Source organism: Epinephelus lanceolatus, chromosome 13 (assembly GCF_041903045.1).
Source record: "Epinephelus lanceolatus isolate andai-2023 chromosome 13, ASM4190304v1, whole genome shotgun sequence".
Lineage (NCBI taxonomy): Eukaryota > Metazoa > Chordata > Actinopteri > Perciformes > Serranidae > Epinephelus > Epinephelus lanceolatus.
The window spans coordinates 26,966,704-26,988,165 of record NC_135746.1 but is presented as its reverse complement, the minus strand read 5'-3'; the positions used below and the strand labels follow the sequence as shown (position 1 = coordinate 26,988,165).

At 40.1% G+C, this 21,462-nt stretch overlaps 1 protein-coding gene across 1 annotated transcript in view; it reads right to left on the bottom strand.

Annotated features, from left to right (window-relative positions):
* Nucleotides 1-21,462, bottom strand: part of map3k5 (mitogen-activated protein kinase kinase kinase 5) — a 107,690-nt gene that overhangs the window by 33,087 nt on the left and 53,141 nt on the right. Inside the window, exons 7-12 of the mRNA XM_033648524.2 lie at nt 10,117-10,287; nt 6,640-6,752; nt 4,747-4,906; nt 2,447-2,600; nt 2,203-2,310; nt 796-848 (exon numbers count right to left, since the gene is read on the bottom strand). Coding sequence (XP_033504415.2) covers nt 796-848; nt 2,203-2,310; nt 2,447-2,600; nt 4,747-4,906; nt 6,640-6,752; nt 10,117-10,287 — 759 coding nt within the window. The remainder of the gene's footprint in view (nt 1-795; nt 849-2,202; nt 2,311-2,446; nt 2,601-4,746; nt 4,907-6,639; nt 6,753-10,116; nt 10,288-21,462) is intronic.

The following is a 21,462-nucleotide window of genomic DNA, read 5'->3' as shown; positions in this document are numbered from 1 at the left end:
TGGTGAATTCTGAATTTGTGTGTAAAACGTTTATATGCACGGTTTCAGCACAGATTTGTGGTCATGTACTTTTAGTGAATGAGGTCCATTTTGATTACGACTTTAAAGACAGACCTGTGCAGATATATATAGCATGTATACAGCATGACAAAAATACATGGAGGTGACAAACATTACAGACATTAGGTCCACATTAAAGAGAACAATTACAAGTGGCAGTTGCAATGTGTTTAGCCATGCTAGTGGTTGGATGGTGATGCTAATGTCGCCCTATTGGTTGGCTACTTTGGTCCAGACTAAAATATCTCAATATAGGGGTGCCATAAAATTTTGTTCGGACATTTGTGGTTCTCAGAGGATTTATTGCAATAATTTTGGTGATCAAATGCATGCAAATGTGAGCATGCTAACACACTAAACCACGATGGTAAACATTTGTTATCATAAAAGACAGCTACGTCCCTCTTGAGATAGAGATTTTAATCTTGATGAGAAATAAAAGAAAACAAAAAGATTTTTGTCTTATTGGACAACTAAGCATCGTAAGAAATTAAAACAGCACAATCGTAATGGCGGGGTTGGTTTAAAACAGTTGTGACATCCCTCTCAGTGGCAAAAATTATTAGATATATTCAACTAGTAATGTCTAGAGACGTGGTCAAGCTTAACAATTTCCCTCCAACCAACCATCTGATGACAAATTTAAACCAATCACCCTCTGGAGACAGGTGTGAGGTCACTGTCACATCACTCAGCTGTAATATGAACGCATCATTAAAGACGGCAGACACTGACCTGACACCTCGTACTGATGTGGCGCTGAAGTTCCACTCGTGGATCCCCTTGTGCTGCAGGACAAATCAGAACAAATAACATCTTTACAGCATCTAGGGGAGGATAAATCAATCAACACTGACTGATAGCATTAGATGAGTAGCATTACTAATAATATGCTGATTGAGCTACAGTAATAAAAAGACATCAATGGTTTTTAATCACATTAGCAATGGCACATGAATTAGTAAAAGTAAGTAAAAACATGAAATCAGTTTGGCCAATGTAGCAGCTTTACTAGGACCACTTTCTGGTTGAGCAGTCACTTTTATTTATGTGCTGCCGCAGTGAGCAGTTATAAACAACAATATGAGAAAATAATCAATATGGCAGACACAAAGAACTTTATGACAGGAAACTAGAGTCCATTATCGCTGCGTAGCATCTCCCCAAAGAAAACAAAACAGGAAAACTCACAATCATCATCCATCTGTTCATCAGTTTAAGCATCATGTACAGCATCAGCATTGCTGCTATGGTAACTTGCAGCATGATTCAGAGCATGTTTGAAGCCCACTAGTATATGCCAGCCAATCAGAAACAAGAATTTGTATCATTAATCATGTATATTTGCCCCAAAAAATCAGATAACATTTAACTGTGTCTCATAATAATGTATGCTAACATGCTAGCATGGAGAAAAACAAACTTCCCATACTTGGTTTTGAGCACAAAGCCATAATGGATTGGTGGCTTTTCCATTCAAAATATAACTTTCTCCACAAAAACTTGGTGTACCATGTTCCTCTAAGGCTGACAAGGTAATATTGGTGCTGATTGTGTATTCAATCATGCCAGTATACACATCTAGACAGCCAATGGAGGCATTTTAGATAACAAAAGGTGAGAATGGATGTTATTTGTGAATCTGTGCCATGTTTTTTAATGTTTCATCTCAGATTCAGGAACAGATTAGAGAAATTTGTCAACTGTGGTGGAATAAAAGAACAAAATTAGGAGGAACTGAACATCCATTCATGAATTTTCTGTGACTGTTTATCTTTTTAAGGGGCGGGAGACTGGCTGGGTACACCATGGACAGGTCGCCACACTATAACAGGGCCTATTCACACTCATATTCATGCCTACAGACAATTTAAAGTCACCATGTCACCTGACCTCTGCATGCCTAACCTAACCTGTTAGGGGGAACTGAAAAACCCAGAGGAAACCAACAGTAACACGGGGAGAACACATAAACTCCACACAGAAGGACACAAGCCAGCCAGTGGGTTCTACCCTCTTGCTGTGAGGTGACAGAGCTAACCACTGCAACACCATACTGTCCCGGAGGAATTGAGCAAACAGTAGAAAAAGCAAAACTGGGAAGTGAGATTTGTTAGACATATATAAATGATGGACACCCACCTTGTCATCGGGAGCAACATGCCAGATAGACACCGTGTTGTCATCCACGTCTTTGTTTATGGACAAATATGAAGGCTGGTACACTTTTGTGGGTTCTAATATCAACACCTGGAGAAGGGATAAAGGCACTTCCTTTATTTAACCAATGAAAGTTGCTGAGCATGCATTATCTTTTGCATTTGTTTCAGCCTCTGATTAGCGCCTGAGCTGAATCATTCGGGGTTCCTTGGCTGGAGTTACTTACAGGAAACCGGACAGAGGAGACGTCTTTCTTGGTGGCCTCCACCAGAAAGTCCATCCAGAAGTCCACTAGCTCCTGCTTGGGGGCCGGCTGCTCCATGCCAGGTTTCTTGAACTGCTGGTAGATCAAGATGGTCTCCACCAGAGAGCGCAGGTACCTGAGAACCAAGCAGAGAGAAAAATAGAAAAAAACATTTATCCACAGTGCCCTGAAAAAGGTCAGAGTCCAAATCTTTCTGTAATCAAATATAACCAAATGTCATCCCATCAGAAAAACATCTGCAAACATAATAACTCTCTGGCAGATAATTTGCATGTGAATTATATTGTTTTAAACCCATGAGCATAGATCAAGCAGGATCACAGAAACAAACAATACCATATGATTGTGTTTCCATGCTGGAGCTCATTTTTCTTTGTGACATTAATGGAAACTTAAAGAGTTTTCACAGCACAAACACAAATAAAGAACAGCAGGGTCGCGAGCACTGCAGAGACAAGGAGCTGCAGACGGTTTACTGTACTCCTCCACATGTTGTACATCTGATACAGTCTTAAACAATCTTGAGGAGTCGATAGAAAGTCTGAATTATGTATTATTGCAGACAGTTAAAGGGACAGCTCACCCCAAAATCAAAAGTACATATTTTTCCTCTTAACCCTAGTGCTATTTATCAGTCTAGATTGTTTTAGTGTGAGTTGCAGAGTGATGGAGATATTGGCAGTAGTTACCTCTCCTTTCTTTAGAATATAATGGAACTGGATGGCACTCGACTTGTGGTGCTCAAAGTGCCAAAAAGTGTCTCAATGTCTCTTTTCAGAAATCACGACCCGGTTACTCAAGATAATCCACAGACCTGGTTGTGAGCAGTTTCATGTAGGAACTGTTTTCTTTCTACTGAACAACACCAGCCAACTGTATCACTATGCAAAAGGAAGCGTGCAACTATTGCTAGCTCACCTAGCATCAGTGAGCTAGCTGAGGAAAGTTTACATCTCACATTGTCACCAGCACAAACCTCTCGTCCATGAGTAGATGTACTCTTCCTTCTGCGCTGTGATACAGTTGGCGGGTGCAGTCTGGTAAAGAGAAAATAGTCCCTACGACAAACTGCTCACAACAAGATCTGTGGATAACCTTGACATTATCTTGGAAGAACATATTTTTGATTTGGGCGTGAACTGTCCCTTTAACCTCCTGAGACCCTGTGTCCTCATATGAGGACATCACATTTTGGGTTTATTTGACCTTATGCTTCGTTCTTCTTAACTTAGACCTGTTGTCCTCATTCGTGGACACTTTTTTGTGCCATCTAGTAGCGGTAAGGGCACAATACCATAACCCATGTAAAAACAAGATGGTAGCCATCTGCCAAGTCGGTCTGCAGCCGATCCCAACAAAAAAGTGGACAAAGCCCAAAACCTGATCACATTTAATGGTTGAAACTTGTTCATTTATGATTGATAATGACTGTGACAATTTTGACCAATTTTAGTAACAGTAACAAGCTAATAACACTGTTAATTAGAAAGTACTCGTTTGAGGACATTGGGACTTTATTATCATTGACAATGTTGAGTTTTTCATACTTATTGGGTTCTACTGATCCCTAATAGCTAGGTAAAATTAAAAATTAATACCAAACAAAAGTTTGGGTCTCAGGAGGATAAGACTTTGATCCTTAACTATGAAGGGATTCCATGTGAATAGCATGGATTAGTTATTGTCATATGCTCGTCATGTAAAAATGTTATTCTTTAAAGGTTAATATATTGGATATCTATTGCATTAGTATGCACCAATACCTCCACACTGGCATATCAGGTAAAGTTTTTGTTTGTTTATAGTTAAGGATGGTTTTGGCCATGGCTAAATAAGAAATGTCACTGACACAAAGAGATAAAAATGTTTTCATGGTAGTAATCTTGTCAAACCACCTGTTTCAAGCCATGCTTCCTGTTGAGGAAAAGTTTTTCTTTCCACAGAGTGAAATATTTACATTCTAACACTTTTTAAAATCTTCACAAAACATCATGACACCAGGCTCATATATATGCATAAAAACCCATGTAAAGATAGAGGTACTGTTCAAATGAGCAAAACCAGCTCCCCATGATATTTTCTGTTCTCCAAAGCGAAGTACACCAAATGCTTGCTCAATGGCCCCAGATGGCCACTGTGATTTCAAGGCAAAGCAGAGCTCCAATTCAGATCACAATGACACAGGCGCAGTTGGTGGTGGATGCGGTCTAAAATGTGTTTTTCGGCATGCAAATCTGAGAGCGGCTTATCCGCGTCCTCACCAGATGGGGGCTTTAAGTTTGAAGAGTTTCTCGGAGGCCTGGATGACCCTGGTGTTGTCGCAGGCCAGGATGCTGGCGCCCAGGAAGAAGCCCACATCCCAGTAACTCTGCAGCTTGTCCAGGCTGCCTTTTTTCCCCAACAGGCTGCTCAGTTTCACTCCTGGAAGAAAAGAAAGATTATTTAATACAACAGGAAGATTATTTTTAACATTGCGTTTCCCTTTGGGCTGTCACAAACTGAGATTTTAAACAGACAAGACAGCTGAGGAGAGACTGCAGCAAAAAAGGCTCAAGACATGTTCACACTCGACTTGGATATGCCACAACGTACTAGCCTGGGAACCAGACGAATCTCCGAGCTTTTTTTTTCGCTCTGGCATCTGTGATTTTGTCTGGCTAACAACTTGAAGTACAAAGGATCGATTTGTTATCAGATTATGTAAGAATCTAAAGTTAATTGTGACAATGGTTTTGGCTTCTGCGCCTACATGTCCTCCTGCAGTAACCAGCCATTTGGAAAGGCAAGTGGGGGCCGCGGGGATAAGTGCAGTGGGAAGGCAGGGCCTGGAGGGACGGAGGGTGGTGCTAATTTAGGGAGCAGCAGGGCTGCTTGCTCTGTTTCCCACATTCCTGAGCACCTCTGAGCCTCAGATTTCAGGGTAAACGTAGACAATTGGGAGCAAGGGCTTAAGGGCATACTTATTCGCAAAACAGTAGGAAATGTTTCTATAAATAATCTTATTTTTATTAGATATAATCATTATTTTTACAGTACAATGGAAGTATACAGTTATGTGTAATGTGTTAGGGGTTGCTGAAAGTAAGGATGGGAATCCAGTTGAGAACCAGTTCCAAATTATCCGATACATGGGAACTGTATTTCTCCGAGCTTATCAATTCCTTTTATGGATGCCAGTGATGTTTTTCCTTTGCATCTATGCTGCTGGAAACTTGCAACAAGAGGGAGTCATGGCGGAGAGGAAGGAACGGTCCAAAGCATGGCTACTGCTTCTAATGTTTGTAAAATGATAATGCCTTTTTCTACCCTGTTTCTACACTGCATATGTTCAGATATGAGGATAATAAAACAGTAGCATTGAAGCTGAAAATCTGTGTAGGCCTACTTTTTTCCACACAGAAAACCGATCAGGAAACAGTAAGGGTATCGATAAAGAATCACACCAATAAGCAGAATCACTAAGAGCATTGGTTTTTAACAAAACCTTTTCACTTCCCATCCCTAGCTGGTGGTGATACACACGAACCATTATTGCCAAACTCTACAGTTCCCCTCAGCTCTGGGAGCTTTATAGCTTCTTTCAGCTCATTGTTCAGTCTCGCAGCTCTTATAATGCTGTTTTTGGTTGTGACAGACAGATCTTTTCAGCGAACAAGCTTTAAAAAACAATTCTAGGCTACCTTTCCTGGCACTAAACAGCAGACAGACACAGCTTATGACTAGCTAGTGAACACTGTGGAGCTATCAGCTTTTTAAAAGCCAGATATTTCCCTCCTGAGATGTTGGAGACCAAAACAAAGCTAAAAGGACAGTGAAGAGTGGACTAACATTCATCAGGCAGACAGAAACTGAACTGCAAATATACACTGATGTTGCTTTGTGTCTGCTGGAATCTGTTTGCTAACACACGCAGCAGCAGGCAGCTGTTTTCTAGCAGGGTTGGCAAGGTTCGGAGACTGAGCCATGACAGTGAAGCTGAAATCCATAAAACTGAAACAATGAGCTTTAAGATGTTATAACGCTCTTACACATAATATCTTCTTCCATTATCAATATAAAAGGTATTGATAAGTGCAGCTATGAATGCAAATTATGATTGATCATGAAGGACTGGAGCAGAGTAAAGACAGAGATTCAATCTAGCGTCCACTCACCCACTTTGCGAAGCTCGAAAGACGTGTCAAACTGGTGTCCAGCTGCCAGGAGTAGAACAGCATAGTTGATCCCAGAGTGTAGTGTTGGCTCTGACTCAAACCCCTTTTTAAACCTAAGAGGAGACAAAAAAAAGATCTCCAATAAACACTTTTCCTCCAAGAAATGAATCATAAAAATTCCCAAGCATCTCTGAGATAACGGATGGCTTCACGGGGCTCCCCCAGCTTCCTGAGACACTTCAAGTTAGAAAAAACAATTACAGCCATATTGAGTTGGGACCTCAGAACAGCAAACCGCAACTGTGAGTACCCTCGCAAAACAAGAAATTTTCATTTATTTAATGAGCAATCTGTTCTGCTGAGGGAAGGGGTATGAATGTTATTAGGGGCCTCTGCCAAGTTGTGACATGGAACTGAAAATAACAGCCAGATGGGAGCTCGGTAACGCAAGCAGCATATTCAAGCGACTCAGATATGAGATCTTAAGAGCAATTTCCAGATGAAGGCAATCAGCAGCCACGTGTTATTGCTGCTCTGTTATTGAGCCAACATTCGTCAGCTACTGTTAGCCTCTGTATGCTCACACACGACTGACACAGAAGATGGCAAACTAGCAAGTTACCAAGTAATACCCCTGATTAGAATCAGAACAGATTTCCTGGATTCACCAAGGTTCTGGAAAGCCTCCATATGCATCTCATTCTCTGCTTACTCATTAGACACAAGCAGATTCTGCAGGGTTTTCAGAGGCACACTCATGCTGGGAACATCCAGCTTCATCACTCAAAGGTCTGAGCAAGGTTTAGATCTGGACTGAACTTAGAAATCACCCTCCAAAAATGTGTAATTAGCATCTTAAAATACCTCTATACCGACAATAACTGAATACCGTTTTAACAGTTTGTCAAATACATATACACTCACCGGCCACTTTATAAGTTACACCTGTTCAACTACTTGTTAACACAAATAGCTAATCAGCCAATCACATGGCAGCAACTCAATGCATTTAGGCATGTAGACAAGGTCGAGATGACCTGCTGAAGTTTAAACTGAGCATCAGAATGAGGAAGAAAGGTTATTTAAGTGACTTTGAATGTGGCATTCAGATGGTAGGGTCAGAATTTGGTGTAAACAACATGAAAGCATCCATCCTGGATGGATCCATGGATCCATCCTGCCTTGTATCAACGGTTCAGGCTGGTGCTGGCGGTGTAATGGTGTGAGGGATATTTTCTTGGCACACTTTGGGCCCCTTAGTACCAACTGAGCATGGTTTAAACACCACAGCCTACCTGAGTATTGTTGCTGACCGTGTCCATCCCTTTATGACCACAGTGTACCCATCTTCTGATGGCTACTTCCAGCAGGATAACGCACCATGTCACAAAGCTCAAATCATCTCAAACTGGTTTCTTGAACATGACAATGAGTTCACTGTACTCCAATGGCCTCCACAGTCACCAGATCTTAATCCAATAGAGCACCTTTGGGATCATGGATGTGCAGCCAACAAATCTACAGCAACTGTGTGATGCTATCATGTCTAAAATTACTGAGGTTTCCAGCACCTTGTTGAATCTATGACACCAAGAATTAAGGCATTCCTTAAGACAAAAGGGGTCCAACCTGGTACTAGCAAGGTGAACCTAATAAAGTGGCTGGTGAGTGTATAGTAATTGAATTTTTACAACTGCATTGTTTCCAGTAACACTGATCCTTAGCTAACTTGAAATATCTATTAGATTCTATCATTGAGGTTCATGCTCTTGATAAAGAAATTATGGGAACAATATCCATCATTCACATAGTGCTGAACTGAATTGACTGATTTATATTGATTCTAGGTACAGCCATCCTCTCATACACAGTATGTTCTACTCATGGTCTGACGTCACAACTTTGTGGTGACGGATGTTTACATATTATGGATGTTTTTTAAACAGACTGAAAACTAGGACATTGTGAGACATGAATTAATATCCTGTGAGCTGTTTGTGAATGAACAAGGTCACTCTGAACTAAAAGAAAAATCCATCAATGAATTCCTTTCATAGTCACTTAAACTGAATAAAAAGATTTGTTCATCCTTACTGCGTTTCTAGAAAATCATATACACATATACACGTACAACAGACATGCTACAGCCTCTGTCATCAGACCATAGGATCATTTTACTGAAAAAGCCCGCAGCTCTGTGGTCACATTCTGTGGTTGAGGGAAGTGATGCAGCAGCTTAAATTTAGAAAAGTTCAGGTGTGTGCTTTTTGGTTACCCTGAAAAATTCAAGAGAATTATGTTACCACGTGTGTCTGAACTCTATCTACCAACATAGCAGCTGTAATGATCGTTCTCTTTAAACACATCACACTGTTACACCTACACTGATCTTTGAAGCAGCGGTATTTGTGTATTTTCTTCCTTTTACGAAATGAATAAGAACTGCAGTGGTGTTAGAATAAAGGAGTGCATTAGCAAGAAAAACCTTCAACCGTCACATAACTTCTGAGCAATCCACATTGAGTGAAAAGGGAGTAAAAAGGAAAATTTATACTCAGCCCAAACTGCTGACACAAGGCAGAACTTTTAACATTACTACATTACTTTAAAGTGACAGTATATCCCAATATCAAAAACACATTTTTCCTTTTACCTGTGGCGCTATTTATCAATCTAATGTAGACTGTTCTGCTGTGAGTTGCTGAGTTCTTGAGATATCGACTGTGGAGATGTCTGCCTTCTCTCAAATACAATGGAGCTAAGTGGCACTCAGCTTGTGGTGCCCAAGGCAGCAAAATAATACATTTGAAAAACTCAACAGCAATGTCTCTTTAGAGAAATCATGACCTGGTTACTCAAGATAATCCACAGACCCTGTTGTGAGCAGTTTCATGTAGGAACTATTTTCTACTATTAATTGCACCCGCCAACTGTATCACCATGCAGAAGGAGGCATGCATCTACTGCTAGCTCACCTAGCACCACTGAGCTAGCTATTGTTTCAGCTCGTCCGATGACACTGATGTGAGCATGAGCCTCTCATCCATGCCTAAACGCATGCTTCCTGCACCGTGATACGGTTATCTATCGTCATTTTTATGTGACAGGACTGAAACCTCTTCATGTTCTCATGCTTTTGCACACCTGGTTTGACGTGTAACAAGTTGTGCAACCTTTTATGTATCACTGCTGTAATGAGCTGTCATTCGCAGACTCCTGGCCTGCCTGTTTCCTTACATGACACTTGCAATTCTCTCACTTAACAAAGGGGTTTTACCTTGACAATAACAGCTATTACCAACTCCTTTATTCATGGCATCATTCATAGTACTCTTAAAACTGTGGTGCCATGGTTCCATGAGTCACCTTAAAGGCATCTTTAATGCATCTTGCCCTTCAAAACATTTCTTCTAGCAATATTTACATGTGACTCAGCGTCTGTTGGAGCCACTCGCCTCCCCGTCCCGTCTCTCTCACCAGTGTGTGCCGCTGTCTCTGCTCGCTGTGTCAGTGAAGTGAGACTCCAGGAACATGTCCTTATAGATCCGTCCCACCAGGCAGTAGATGTCCGAGGCTACCTGCTCCTCGCCCTCCACCAGGGGCAGCATGATGTCCAGAGCCTTCTGTCTGTCGCCCGGCAGGTTCCTCCTACACTCACAAACACACAGCAAGCAAAGTCAGACAGGAGGTACATAAGAATTCAGGTGTTTTTTAACTCGAGTGAGTAGCAGTGAAGCAAAAACTAATCAGCTTCCGGCAAATATCCATCCAGGCACGTGTCAGTGGAAAGCTGTCATGGGGATTTGTTACTAATAACACTTAATAAGTGTTAATACATCACATTATCTTAATCTTAAAGGGGCACTGGCACTCCATTGATTTAATATGTCAATATTATATTAGGCATGTGGAGAGCTCAGCCTCTGAAAATAGCTGAGCAAAAAAGATCCTCTTGAGCTGCATTATGGGAAGTGTGATAGTGGTTTTGGAGCTTGGCCAACACATGGGATTACATCATCTTGACCTCTGCTACATCAATTTTCTCCCAAAACTTATGATTCACTGCTAACCTGTGGATTATTCTCAGTCCTTTAGAAGGTGACAGTAGCTGCATTTACCATAACAATACAGAAGACAGACATTCAATTACATTTTAAAGGACTGGTTTAAACCATCCACAGTCCCTTTAACACATAAGCATGAGTCATGAAAACACTCCTTTCTACTGATTTCTATTTTTGGATGATCACACATAAACTATAGGAGTTTCCACAAATCATTAAGGGAGTAACAGGAGGCACGCCTTCTCCAATTTAACAACAACCGGAGCTGTAAAACAATAGAGAACACACCAGTAAACCAATACTGCTTCCAAGCACATTTTAAAGAAGTATTTCACTGCTGGAAAGATGATCTTTTCAAAGAACTGGGCTGTCTGTGCAGTAGAAAGACACAAAGACAAGTGGCATTCACGTCTGCTTGAGAGGTAGGTAGACAACCTACCACTACCAGAATGCACTGTGACGCACCAAACCAATAAATGCTCCTGCTGGTGGGTGGCGTAATGGGATTTGCCTATCAGAAAACAATGTGGTGACCAGCTGTCATTATGGTTAAACTTGAAAGTAGGTTAAAACATGGTCCTGAAAAGCTCCATAAATACAGCAAATGGTGCATTAAAGCATGTTTCTGAAAACATTTTAGGTGCAAAATAGGCAATAAAGTAACAGATTCTTTGTTTATATTTGATCAGCACTGCCTAGTTTTACAGTTTAATTCGGATTTGGTCTGAGTTTGAGAGAAAGAGAGGGGCAGCTCCCTCTCGATCCGCTTCTCTTTATTCTGTGGTGGCAGACATACGAAAATGGAGAAGTATCTAGTTTGAGGAACAGCCCAAGAGCCAGCAAAAATCCACTAGATGACACGTTTTGGATTTTCGCAGGCAAATGAGCAGGGAGATCTGGGCACTGGCAAGATGGAGGGAAAAAAAAAAAGGGTAAAGTATCCCGTTTAGTAATGAGAGAGAGCAAGATTTGGTCTCATGCACTCAAGAGTTCTTCTTTTTGATACCTGAATGTAGAAGCAGGACACCTTACAAGAGTCCCCACTAATTTAGCATTACACTCCTGTAACTGCAGAACTCATGAAAAAAAAAGGGATCAAAATCGATGCAGCATAACCCGAGATACATATTTTTGTTATTTCATGCATTTTTACTTCTTGTCAAAATGTGGTGCCTACATTACCCACAATGCAACTCGACCACCGACACGACAAAACTAGAAAAAAAAAAAACCTATCACAAAATTTAAGTGCTGCAAATAAATATTTAAAAAATAACTGACAGAACAATTAAGTGTATACAGTACATGATGTACAGCAACTGGACAATACTTAAAGAAAATCTACACAAGCAAATTGTACAACACCCTGTATATTCCTGGTACCTAAAATAAATACTGGTTGGAACAAGGTGAATCAATATTAGCGACACCAGCCGGGTGTACGTGTGTGTGGACAACGTGTGTGAGCACATAATTACGTGTATGTTTATGTGTTTGTTTGTGTAGCTAGAGAACAGCACAGCTATTGTTGTGGGACACTGATACCTGGCACAGAGGAGGCCATTAGGAGCCCGACTTAAATTACTGAGGTTGTTGGGTTCATTTAACGAACCTCCACTTTTATCTAGTGCTGTGAGCCTCCAGTGGAACATTCAGGTGCTGAAGGTTCTCTTATAACCAACCTGACAGGAAATAATGGAGGCTCTATAATGAGCAGCCCATTTAAAAACAACTAAGGAAATGAACTGCAACCTCTTGAGGTGTTAATTAATTGAAGTACATGGAGGTTTGTTCAGGAAAGCTTTTACATTTCCTGTTCTGATCACTCAGCATGCAGATAAATTGCCTTTAATGTGTTTAATGCCTCTGCTGCACTGTAAAAAACAAACAGAAGGACAGCTGGCTGTCGAGCATGAGCAGTAATATATAACATAAACCAAAGCAATAAATCAAATCACCAAAGATAATTTACTCACAGTTTTAATTCTCATCACTATTTTCAATTAAGTAGTGGTCGGACTCACAGATGTAATTAATTATAACCTCAGCTGTCTGCTTTATTAGGTACACTTAACTTAGCCTAATACAAGAGCTCCAATAAATCTTAATTTTTGTGAAAGTTATAATGTTGAAACGGTTTTAGAGAGGTGTTGATCCAACTTCATACTCATATTGAATTTTTTGATTCTGGTGCCGCTGACTCCTTGAGGGGCTGTGCTGTAAGGCGTTTCTAATATTTAGTTTGACTCATTTATATCAAAGAGGGCACTACAGTATCAATATTTTCTAACCACATACAGTGCCCTCCAAAAGTATTGGAACAGTGAGGCCAATTCCTTTATTTTTGTTGTAAACTGAAAACATTTGGGTTTGACATCAAAAGATGAATATGAGACAAGAGATCAACATTTCAGCTTTTTCTGATACACAACTTAGAAGATAGCATTATTTGTAACGGAACACAAAATGTTTAGGTGAGCAAAAGTATTGGAACATATAGGCTTATAATAGATTAAAGTGAATAAGAGTTAATATTTAGTTGCAAATCCTTTGCTTTCAATAACTGCATCAAGCCTGTGACCCACTGACATCACCAAAGTTCTGCATTCTTCTTTTGTGATGCTTTTCCAGACTCACCGCAGCCTCTTTCAGTTGTTGTTTGTTTTGGGGGGTTACTCCCTTCAGTCTCCTCTTCAGCAGGTAAAATGCATGCTCTATTGGGTTTAAGTCTGGAGACTGACTTGGCCAGTCTAAAACCTTCCACTTCTTGCCCCTGATGAACTCCTTTGTTGTTTTGGCAGTGTGTTTTGGGTCGTTATCTTGCTGCATGATGAAGGATCTCCCAATCAGTTTCGTTGCATCTTTCTTTAAATAAGCAGACAAAATGTTTCTGTAGACTTCTGAGTTCATTTTGCTGCTGCCATCATGTGTTACATCATCAATGAAGATGAAAGAGCCCGTCCCAGAAGAAGCCATGCAAGCCCAAGCCATGACATTCCCTCCACCGTGTTTCACAGATGAGCTTGAATGTTTGGGATCATGAGCAGATCCTTTCTTTCTCCAAACTTTCGCCTTTCCATCACTTTGGAAAAAGTTAATCTTTGTCTCATCAGTCCATAGAACTTTTTCTCAGAATTTTTGAGGCTCATCTCTGCACTTTTTGGCAAATTCCAGCCTGGCCTTCCTATTCTTCTTGCTAATGAGTGGTTTGCATCTTCTGGTGTAGCCTCTGTACTTTTGTTCATGAAGTCTTCTGCAAACAGTAGATTGTGATACTTTCACTCCTGCCCTCTGGAGGTTGTTGCTGATGTCACTAACAGTTGTTTTAGGGTCTTTCTTTACAGCTCTCACAATGTTTCTGTCATCAACTGCTGATGTTTTCCTTGGTCTACCTGTTCGACGTCTGTTGCTTAGTACACCAGTGGTTTCTTTCTTCTTCAGGACATTCCAAATGGTTGTACTGGCTATGGCCAATGTTTGTGCAATGGCTCTGATTGATTGTCCATCTTCTCTCAGATTCATAATTGCTTCTTCTAAATGCAGTCTGCACAGGCAAAACCTATTGTACCCAATCTGAAACTGAGCTTAGACATTCAGTGCTATTTATTGTTTGAATAATCAATGTAATTGGGACACACCTGGGCAACAAAACACACCTGTCAGTCACATCCAATACTTTTGCTCACATGAAAAATGGGTGGGTTCAAACAAAAGGTGCTATCTTCTAAGTTGTGTATCAGATCCAGATGTAAATCCCTGGAAATAAAAGCTGAAATGTTGATCTCTTGTCTCATATTCATCTTTTGATGTCAAACCCAAATGTTTTCAGTCTACAACAAAAATAAAGGAATTGGCTTCACTGTTCCAATACTTTTGGAGGGCACTGTATTTCAGGCCTGTGTGTATGTAACGTGTAAGTAACAACAGAGTGAAAAAACTGAATTTCCCCTCTAGGATTAATAAGATATGTCTTAAATTATTATCCCAGTATTATCAAAATTAGCTAAAAATGACTAAAAAGTACTGATACACACTCTTAAATAATTTCTTTTTTCATATTGAACACCTCAACAAAATTAACAGCCATAAGCTCTTTTTGTTTGCATTAACATTAAAATAATACCGCAGTCAACACCTTCTACAAACATATAAAAACCATATCAAATGTGCATGAGCATTAAAGAAAGCCTGTCTTTCAAATGCTTGCTCATGTTTCTGTGTCCCTGTAGATGAAGACAATACAATAAACCAGTAGCCTAACTGGGTTTGCCCGCTACACTCCCACTCTTTAAACAAGTGCTGTCACTGTCTTCTGCCACGTTTTCATTGACGCACAACAAATTCAAGTTGCGTACTACTCCTGCGTCTGTGCTGGCTGTTGTCATGTTTGGTTTTCCTACAAAAAGTAATGCACCAGAGGTCATACATATCCTACACAGTCATGTGCCAGTAATTCATGTATAGCTCACAAATTTGGGAAGGCTGCAATCACTTGACTAATGCACTGATGGGTGTTAAGATTGGTAAAAATGGTTGGGATGGTGGATGGGTCAAAAAACACAGGACTTCCACCTTTGAGTTAACTTTTAGTCATTTTAAGGTACACTGTCACCATGCTGCTTTTCCTAAACCAAACCTATGTAACTTTATGTTAATTAAGTAATGTCATTCATGGGGCGCCAAGTCATAGAATATTGTGAACTGCTGCAGGAGGATATGTTGGTCTAGGAGACTGGTACTAAATTTGGTTGATGCTTGAGAGTATTTATCATGAGTTTTTCAAAGCCCTGTAATCAAACACGGTTTTAATGACAATTAACATTTCAAATAGTAAAATTAAATGGATGGTAAATGGAACTGCACTTGTATAGCACCTTTGTAGTCTTTCTCATCTTCTGACCACCCATTCACACACACACACTCATAAACTGGTGGCCGAGGCTACCATACAAGGTGCCACCTGCTACTCAGTTTTTAACACACGCACACCGATGAAACAGCCATCAGGTGCAATTTGTGGTTCAGTATCTTGTTCAAGGATACTTTGACATGCGGACCGGCGGAACAGGGGATCAAACTGCTAATGTTCCAATAAGTGGATGACCCACTCTACCTTCTGCGCAACAGCTGCCCCAAATTAACTGTCAGGAATTTTAGCATTGTTTATGACATGACCGATAACCATTACATACCTAGATGCAGCTATACCGAGGTCCAAGCATTGATTGCTTGTGGCAGAAGACACTGCCTTGGGGCAACCAGGAGACCGACACTATCGTTGATCTGGGCCAAACAGGTGTTTTAATACGTCACTTCTGTTTATTTGGGAGGGTTGAGACGCCTTCCTGCAGTGGACCACAAGAGCTTTGGACTGAAGAAATAATTTTGCTAATTCTATGTACTGAAAGACAACTATACAAATCATCAACATCATGTAACCAACAGAAAGTCCATTATTTCATGCTACTTAAATCAAAGGTGGTCTCTGACTTGCAGTTCAGAAACAACACATCAGTGAGATGAAGTCCAGGATCAGATGAGAGACACTTAAGCTGCATAATGTGCCCTTATTAATGGCCACTGTATCAATCATTAATTTCCATGATATATTAATCAGCTAGAAAAACAGACTATTAATTAAGATAATTCTCACATTAGTGCTGACTTATTTCCATACTTGTTTTTTGCATAACATATGGAGTATTGGAAGGTCCCCAATATTTTCAGGAAAATCCTTATTAGTATGTTAATTCATGCATCAATGTGCTTCAGAACATCTTTTCCGTGGGGGTAATTTCTGTTCTGGAGGGATAAAATGTCGATAAGGCTTTGTTCTTGATTTAATGAACGTGTCAAAACACAGACTTCAGCGAGAAATGAGTGGTGTTACGAAGTTAACTCTCGCACACAGGCACAATGTGTGATATAAACATAACGTGGCTTTTTCTCCAGAGCGTGAAGGTTAAATAAAACATATGAGCTGACAGCTATTACCATGGAGACCGTCCAGAGGGAAGAGCGCTCGGGGAGACAAGACCTGCTCTCTCCTAATGCATCTCTCTATTTCTCTCTTTCTTCTCTCCAGAGTGCCGACTGGTATTTGGATGGAGGAGATTCTTGCCCTGCTCTCGCCAGGCTCCCAACAGCGATCGACGCTCACATGACAAGAGACTGAAGCCAATTAGTCCACGCACACTTCAACCTGGCAGACTCATTTAGAGGCAGAGCACCTGCTTCAGACCAATCGTTAGGCCTTTCTTCAGGCCGAATATTGATAATCTCAGGGCTCGGCGTGGGCTGCGCACCGCTGGGTCAAGGCTGAGTGAAAAGAGTCAAGGTAATGATTTATAGTCCACTTGAGGTAAAAAATTCATTCAGCTTCAAACTCAGATCAATTTTTCTACCTGATCACTCTGCTGCCTCTTACAATGTACAATCAACTTTTGACAGGAGCAAATTTCTCAAGACTTTAATAATATCAGTAATTTTGTATTCACGCTTCAATATAGTCATTTCACCGGTTAAATGTCAAAGAAATTATATGTCTTCATTTTTTTCCATGACAGAAAAGACAGCTGCTATTGGAGAGAACTAAGCTGTCCACTAGCAGAGAGCAACATGGATTCAATACTGTTATTTAATGCCATTAGTTTTTACTATGGCAACGGAAGTTATTATTAGGGCGTCTAAGTGGGTCAGAGGCAGAGAAAAGCTTTGGGGGGGGGGGCAAAGCGTACGATACTTAAATGTAATTTTACAATACAATACCAATATGAATGAGGGCATAGCACATTTTCTGTTAAATCGACTGGGAAAGCAACAAAATAACCAAACGTTAATGTCTGTTTTCTTCATCTCCACTCCATCCTAAAATCTACTGCTGCTAAAAATAATGGTACAACCAGAAATAATAAAGGATATACAGCAGTTAGTATCATAGGTGTAGACTCGAGTGACATGACCTGGACTTGAATCAGTCACAAATTTGATGACTTTAGACTTGACTTAACGAAATCAAATAAGGCTTGTAACTCAACTTGGACTTTAACACCAATGACTCGTGACTTTTTTGACTTTACATACTTACTTTACATACTAGGGATGCGATTAGTCGGCTAGCCGGCACCAGAAATAATAGTCGATTAAACCAATTGGTGTTTTATTAACGTACAACGCTGCTTAACTGTTATGCAGCTGCCTGCCACTAGTGGGAGCTACAGAGCTGTCAGACAGCAATCCCCCTTCCCGCCGTAACGTGCTAGTAGACAGATGTCCTCTTGCAAAACCAGCGTGATTTGGCAGTACTTTGATCTAGAAAATGAAAACAAGGTAGCATGGAGGCTGTCAGAAAATAAATATAATCACTCTACTGGAGCAACGCGCAACCACATTCAAGTCAAGCATTTGGATGTTAACCTGCACGGAATGACAGCTGCTGCTGCTGCTAGCGGTGCTAGCCACACTCATTTTACATCGTTCACTCTGAGACGCTGTGATCCCGCCCGGTCTGAGAAAATAACGCAGCTCATCACAACAATGACAATGACCTTGCAAGATATGCTTCCACGTAACTTTGTTGAAGGTAAAGGCTTCAGAAACTTAATGGAATATGCGCCGGGACGCAAAATGATAACCTCCAGGCTGGAGCACATTCACCATAAAATGAGTGTTTTCCTTTAGACCAGTCGACTAGCCTTAATTGAAATTTTCATTTAGGCGACAGAGAAATTAGTCATCAGAAACATCCCTGCTTGATACTTGACCTTCCCCAGAGCCCAAAGACTAAAATGCATGTTGTTTAAAAAGTGTGCTGTCATATAGCTTCACTTTAAAGAAAGAACAGTCTTACAAAAATGGTCTTATACATTTGGGAGGTGAAAGATACAGACATTTTTCCAATATGAAATGAGATAAATACAACAAATAAGGACAGACACATACAAATTTCATTCTGTTTGGGGTGCCCAGTAGGTCAGTGGGTAGAATGGGCGACCCAGGCAGTATCCTTGCCAACCCCCCCGCCCCCCCCAAAATAATATTTATGTGGTTAATAGTGCTACATGCTATGAAAACACAAAGTCTGCTGTTTAAATGGCATAACATTTGGTGAAGAGTGCATTATGACTTCTTTAGCAGTCAAAACTCACTTTAAAAAACTTTAGGACTCAGGAGGGCAAAGACCTGAGCCATACTTGTGACTTGCAAAACAATGATTCAGTCCCACCTCTGGCTTGTAAGGTATAAATGGTATGGAAAAATCATACAGTATTTAGGCATTAAGACAAATTAATACTGTCTCTCATATTGTCATATTGCCCATTGAGACCCAGAAAATCAAAGCAATATAATAATAACAAAATATAGTATGTATTTATGTGGATTCCAGTCAAAATGCTGCTTTATTTTTGGTCATCCCAATAACCAGGGTCATTTCTAAATGATATAAATTGTAAAAATGTATAAAAAAAACAGGGTGGACACAATTAAGACCGTAATTAATGATCCAAATCATCTTATTTGTCATGCAACAAAAGAAATCATCCTTACACAACACCTAACAATCACAGCTACTTTATAGTGACTAATCCTACCCTGTTGAATAGGTACGCTGACGCAAAAGACCTCCCACAGCTGTTTGTCTCCACTCACGGCGCCCTGCTCTCTACTAAACTGAGGGAGTGTCTTCTGTCACTAACACTTAACGCATGAATCCGTCTCACAAAATGTCTCAGTGTTGCTGCCTTGAGCTCGTAAACACGATATCACATCCTGGTAATGGGCCAGACAGTAACAGCGCAGAGCACGCGGGCATCTTGGCACCCTGCAGAAACATTTTCCAATTGCTGCCAAATTAAAGAACAGCACGCTTTATTGCCGTTTGAGGCAGTCGCACTGCGAAAACCGCAGGAAGTTTACAAGAGAAGCAGCTGGTGAGAAACAGGCAGTCAAAACCTCTCTGTGTCGTACATCTGTCTTTTTCCTGAGCACAGTAGCTGCACACATGCTGCCAGTAATATCACTGGGAGCTCTCAACCTGAATTTGCCGCTGCTTTTATCTTCCAATTTGTGATTTTATAATTTTTTTTTTAAAGATTTCATTGGAATTTGTGAATATTCTCCCAGCACTGCTCATGACACCCTAACAGATAAGCTTGCTGTCCTAATTATAAATCCACTAACACAGGAACAATATCCTTTTTCCACCAAAATTGGCATGTAAATGCAGGTTTTTTAAATGTGTGAAAAATGCTAAAAACAGGCGACAGACTCCTTTCCCACTGCAAATAAACCAGAACTGTGTGCTCAGATCTGCAGGAGATGAGTATACCTCTCTGTTTTTTTTTTTTTTTTCTAGTGTGTCATGTTTGACATCATGAATGTGATGAGAAACAGGTTAGTAAACAGTATAAAGCAGCATGGAGGAAAGTCAAAATGTTGGTGGTTATGTCTTTGTTTTAATATCTCCTACTTACTCAGTCTGTCTTTCAATCTTGGCATAGACAAATTTTGAACAATGTCTGAGCATTGCTTAGATGGAGACAGACAGTATTTTGTGGTGGTGCATCATTGTATCCTGCCCGAATAGCGAAGATTAGTGAAAATTAGCGCCTCCACCTGGGTGGCATATTTCCCTCACTGCTGATCAGAGCTGGAGTTGATAAATAATGTGACTACTGTGGAGTCATTTGTTTCAGGAATAAAAGGTGCTTGTTTGTCATCTTTCACACTTAATAAAAAAGCCAGTTGTTAGTGGGTGTAAGTGGGTTTCTTGTGCAGTGAGAAAGCATCAACAAGATAGTTTGAGTTCAAATCATAATCCACAAACAAAAGTAAGTTAACTTGTAGAGCACATTTCAAACAAGTGCTCAAGTTCCAAGTGTTCTACAAATATGTGGTAAACATCAAAATATGAATTAAATTGTTTAAATTTTTTTTAATATATTATAAAGATAAAAACAGAAATAAATGCTACATAGGTAAAGACGATGGATAATGATAAGTGCCCGGATTTAATCTAAAACAGTGAACAATTTTAAACTAATGTAACGGAAATCATTAATATAACTGAAAGAAATTATGTAAAATCTATGCAACATTTATCACTAATGTAATGGAAACTTTTAGGCCTCTGTACTGCGCAACTAGCAGAACGAATGTAAAGTAATCTTGCATTTTATGTCCCAAGCACAAGTGTGTTACATGGCGTTTAATTTGTCTCTCTTTGTGTGTCTGACTCGATGTGTTTTGTCTAGTAGAAAGTCTTTTATCCTCTCTTTCAACTGTGGACCAACATTTGTTTTAAGGTGTGCTGCACAATTTCCAATGTCCAAAGACAAAGTATTCTCCATGGCTGTAACATGAATCGAAATGGCACCCAGTTCTATTGAATTTAATGGAATAATACCTAAGTTAACACTACATGAGCAGCTGTAAGCAGCAGTTCACCATCCTCATCAACAGAAGTACACACTGTATAATACACAAAGTCAAAACAATCAAAGGCTATAAGCTTATAAACAATATGTCAAAGTAAGGAGATTAATGCATTAATAAATAAATACGGGAAAATCTCTCAAAAACACAAAGTCATTAGGGCTTACAGCAGTGTAAGAGTGACCTATGAAGAAATTAAACAGCAGAGCACTGAGACGTCCTAGAAGAGAATTATCAAAAATCTGAGTCATGCTGATTTAGAGAAGGTAATTCTGCTTTAATTTCATCTTGTCTAGACTATTGCAGCAACTCTCTCTATACTTGC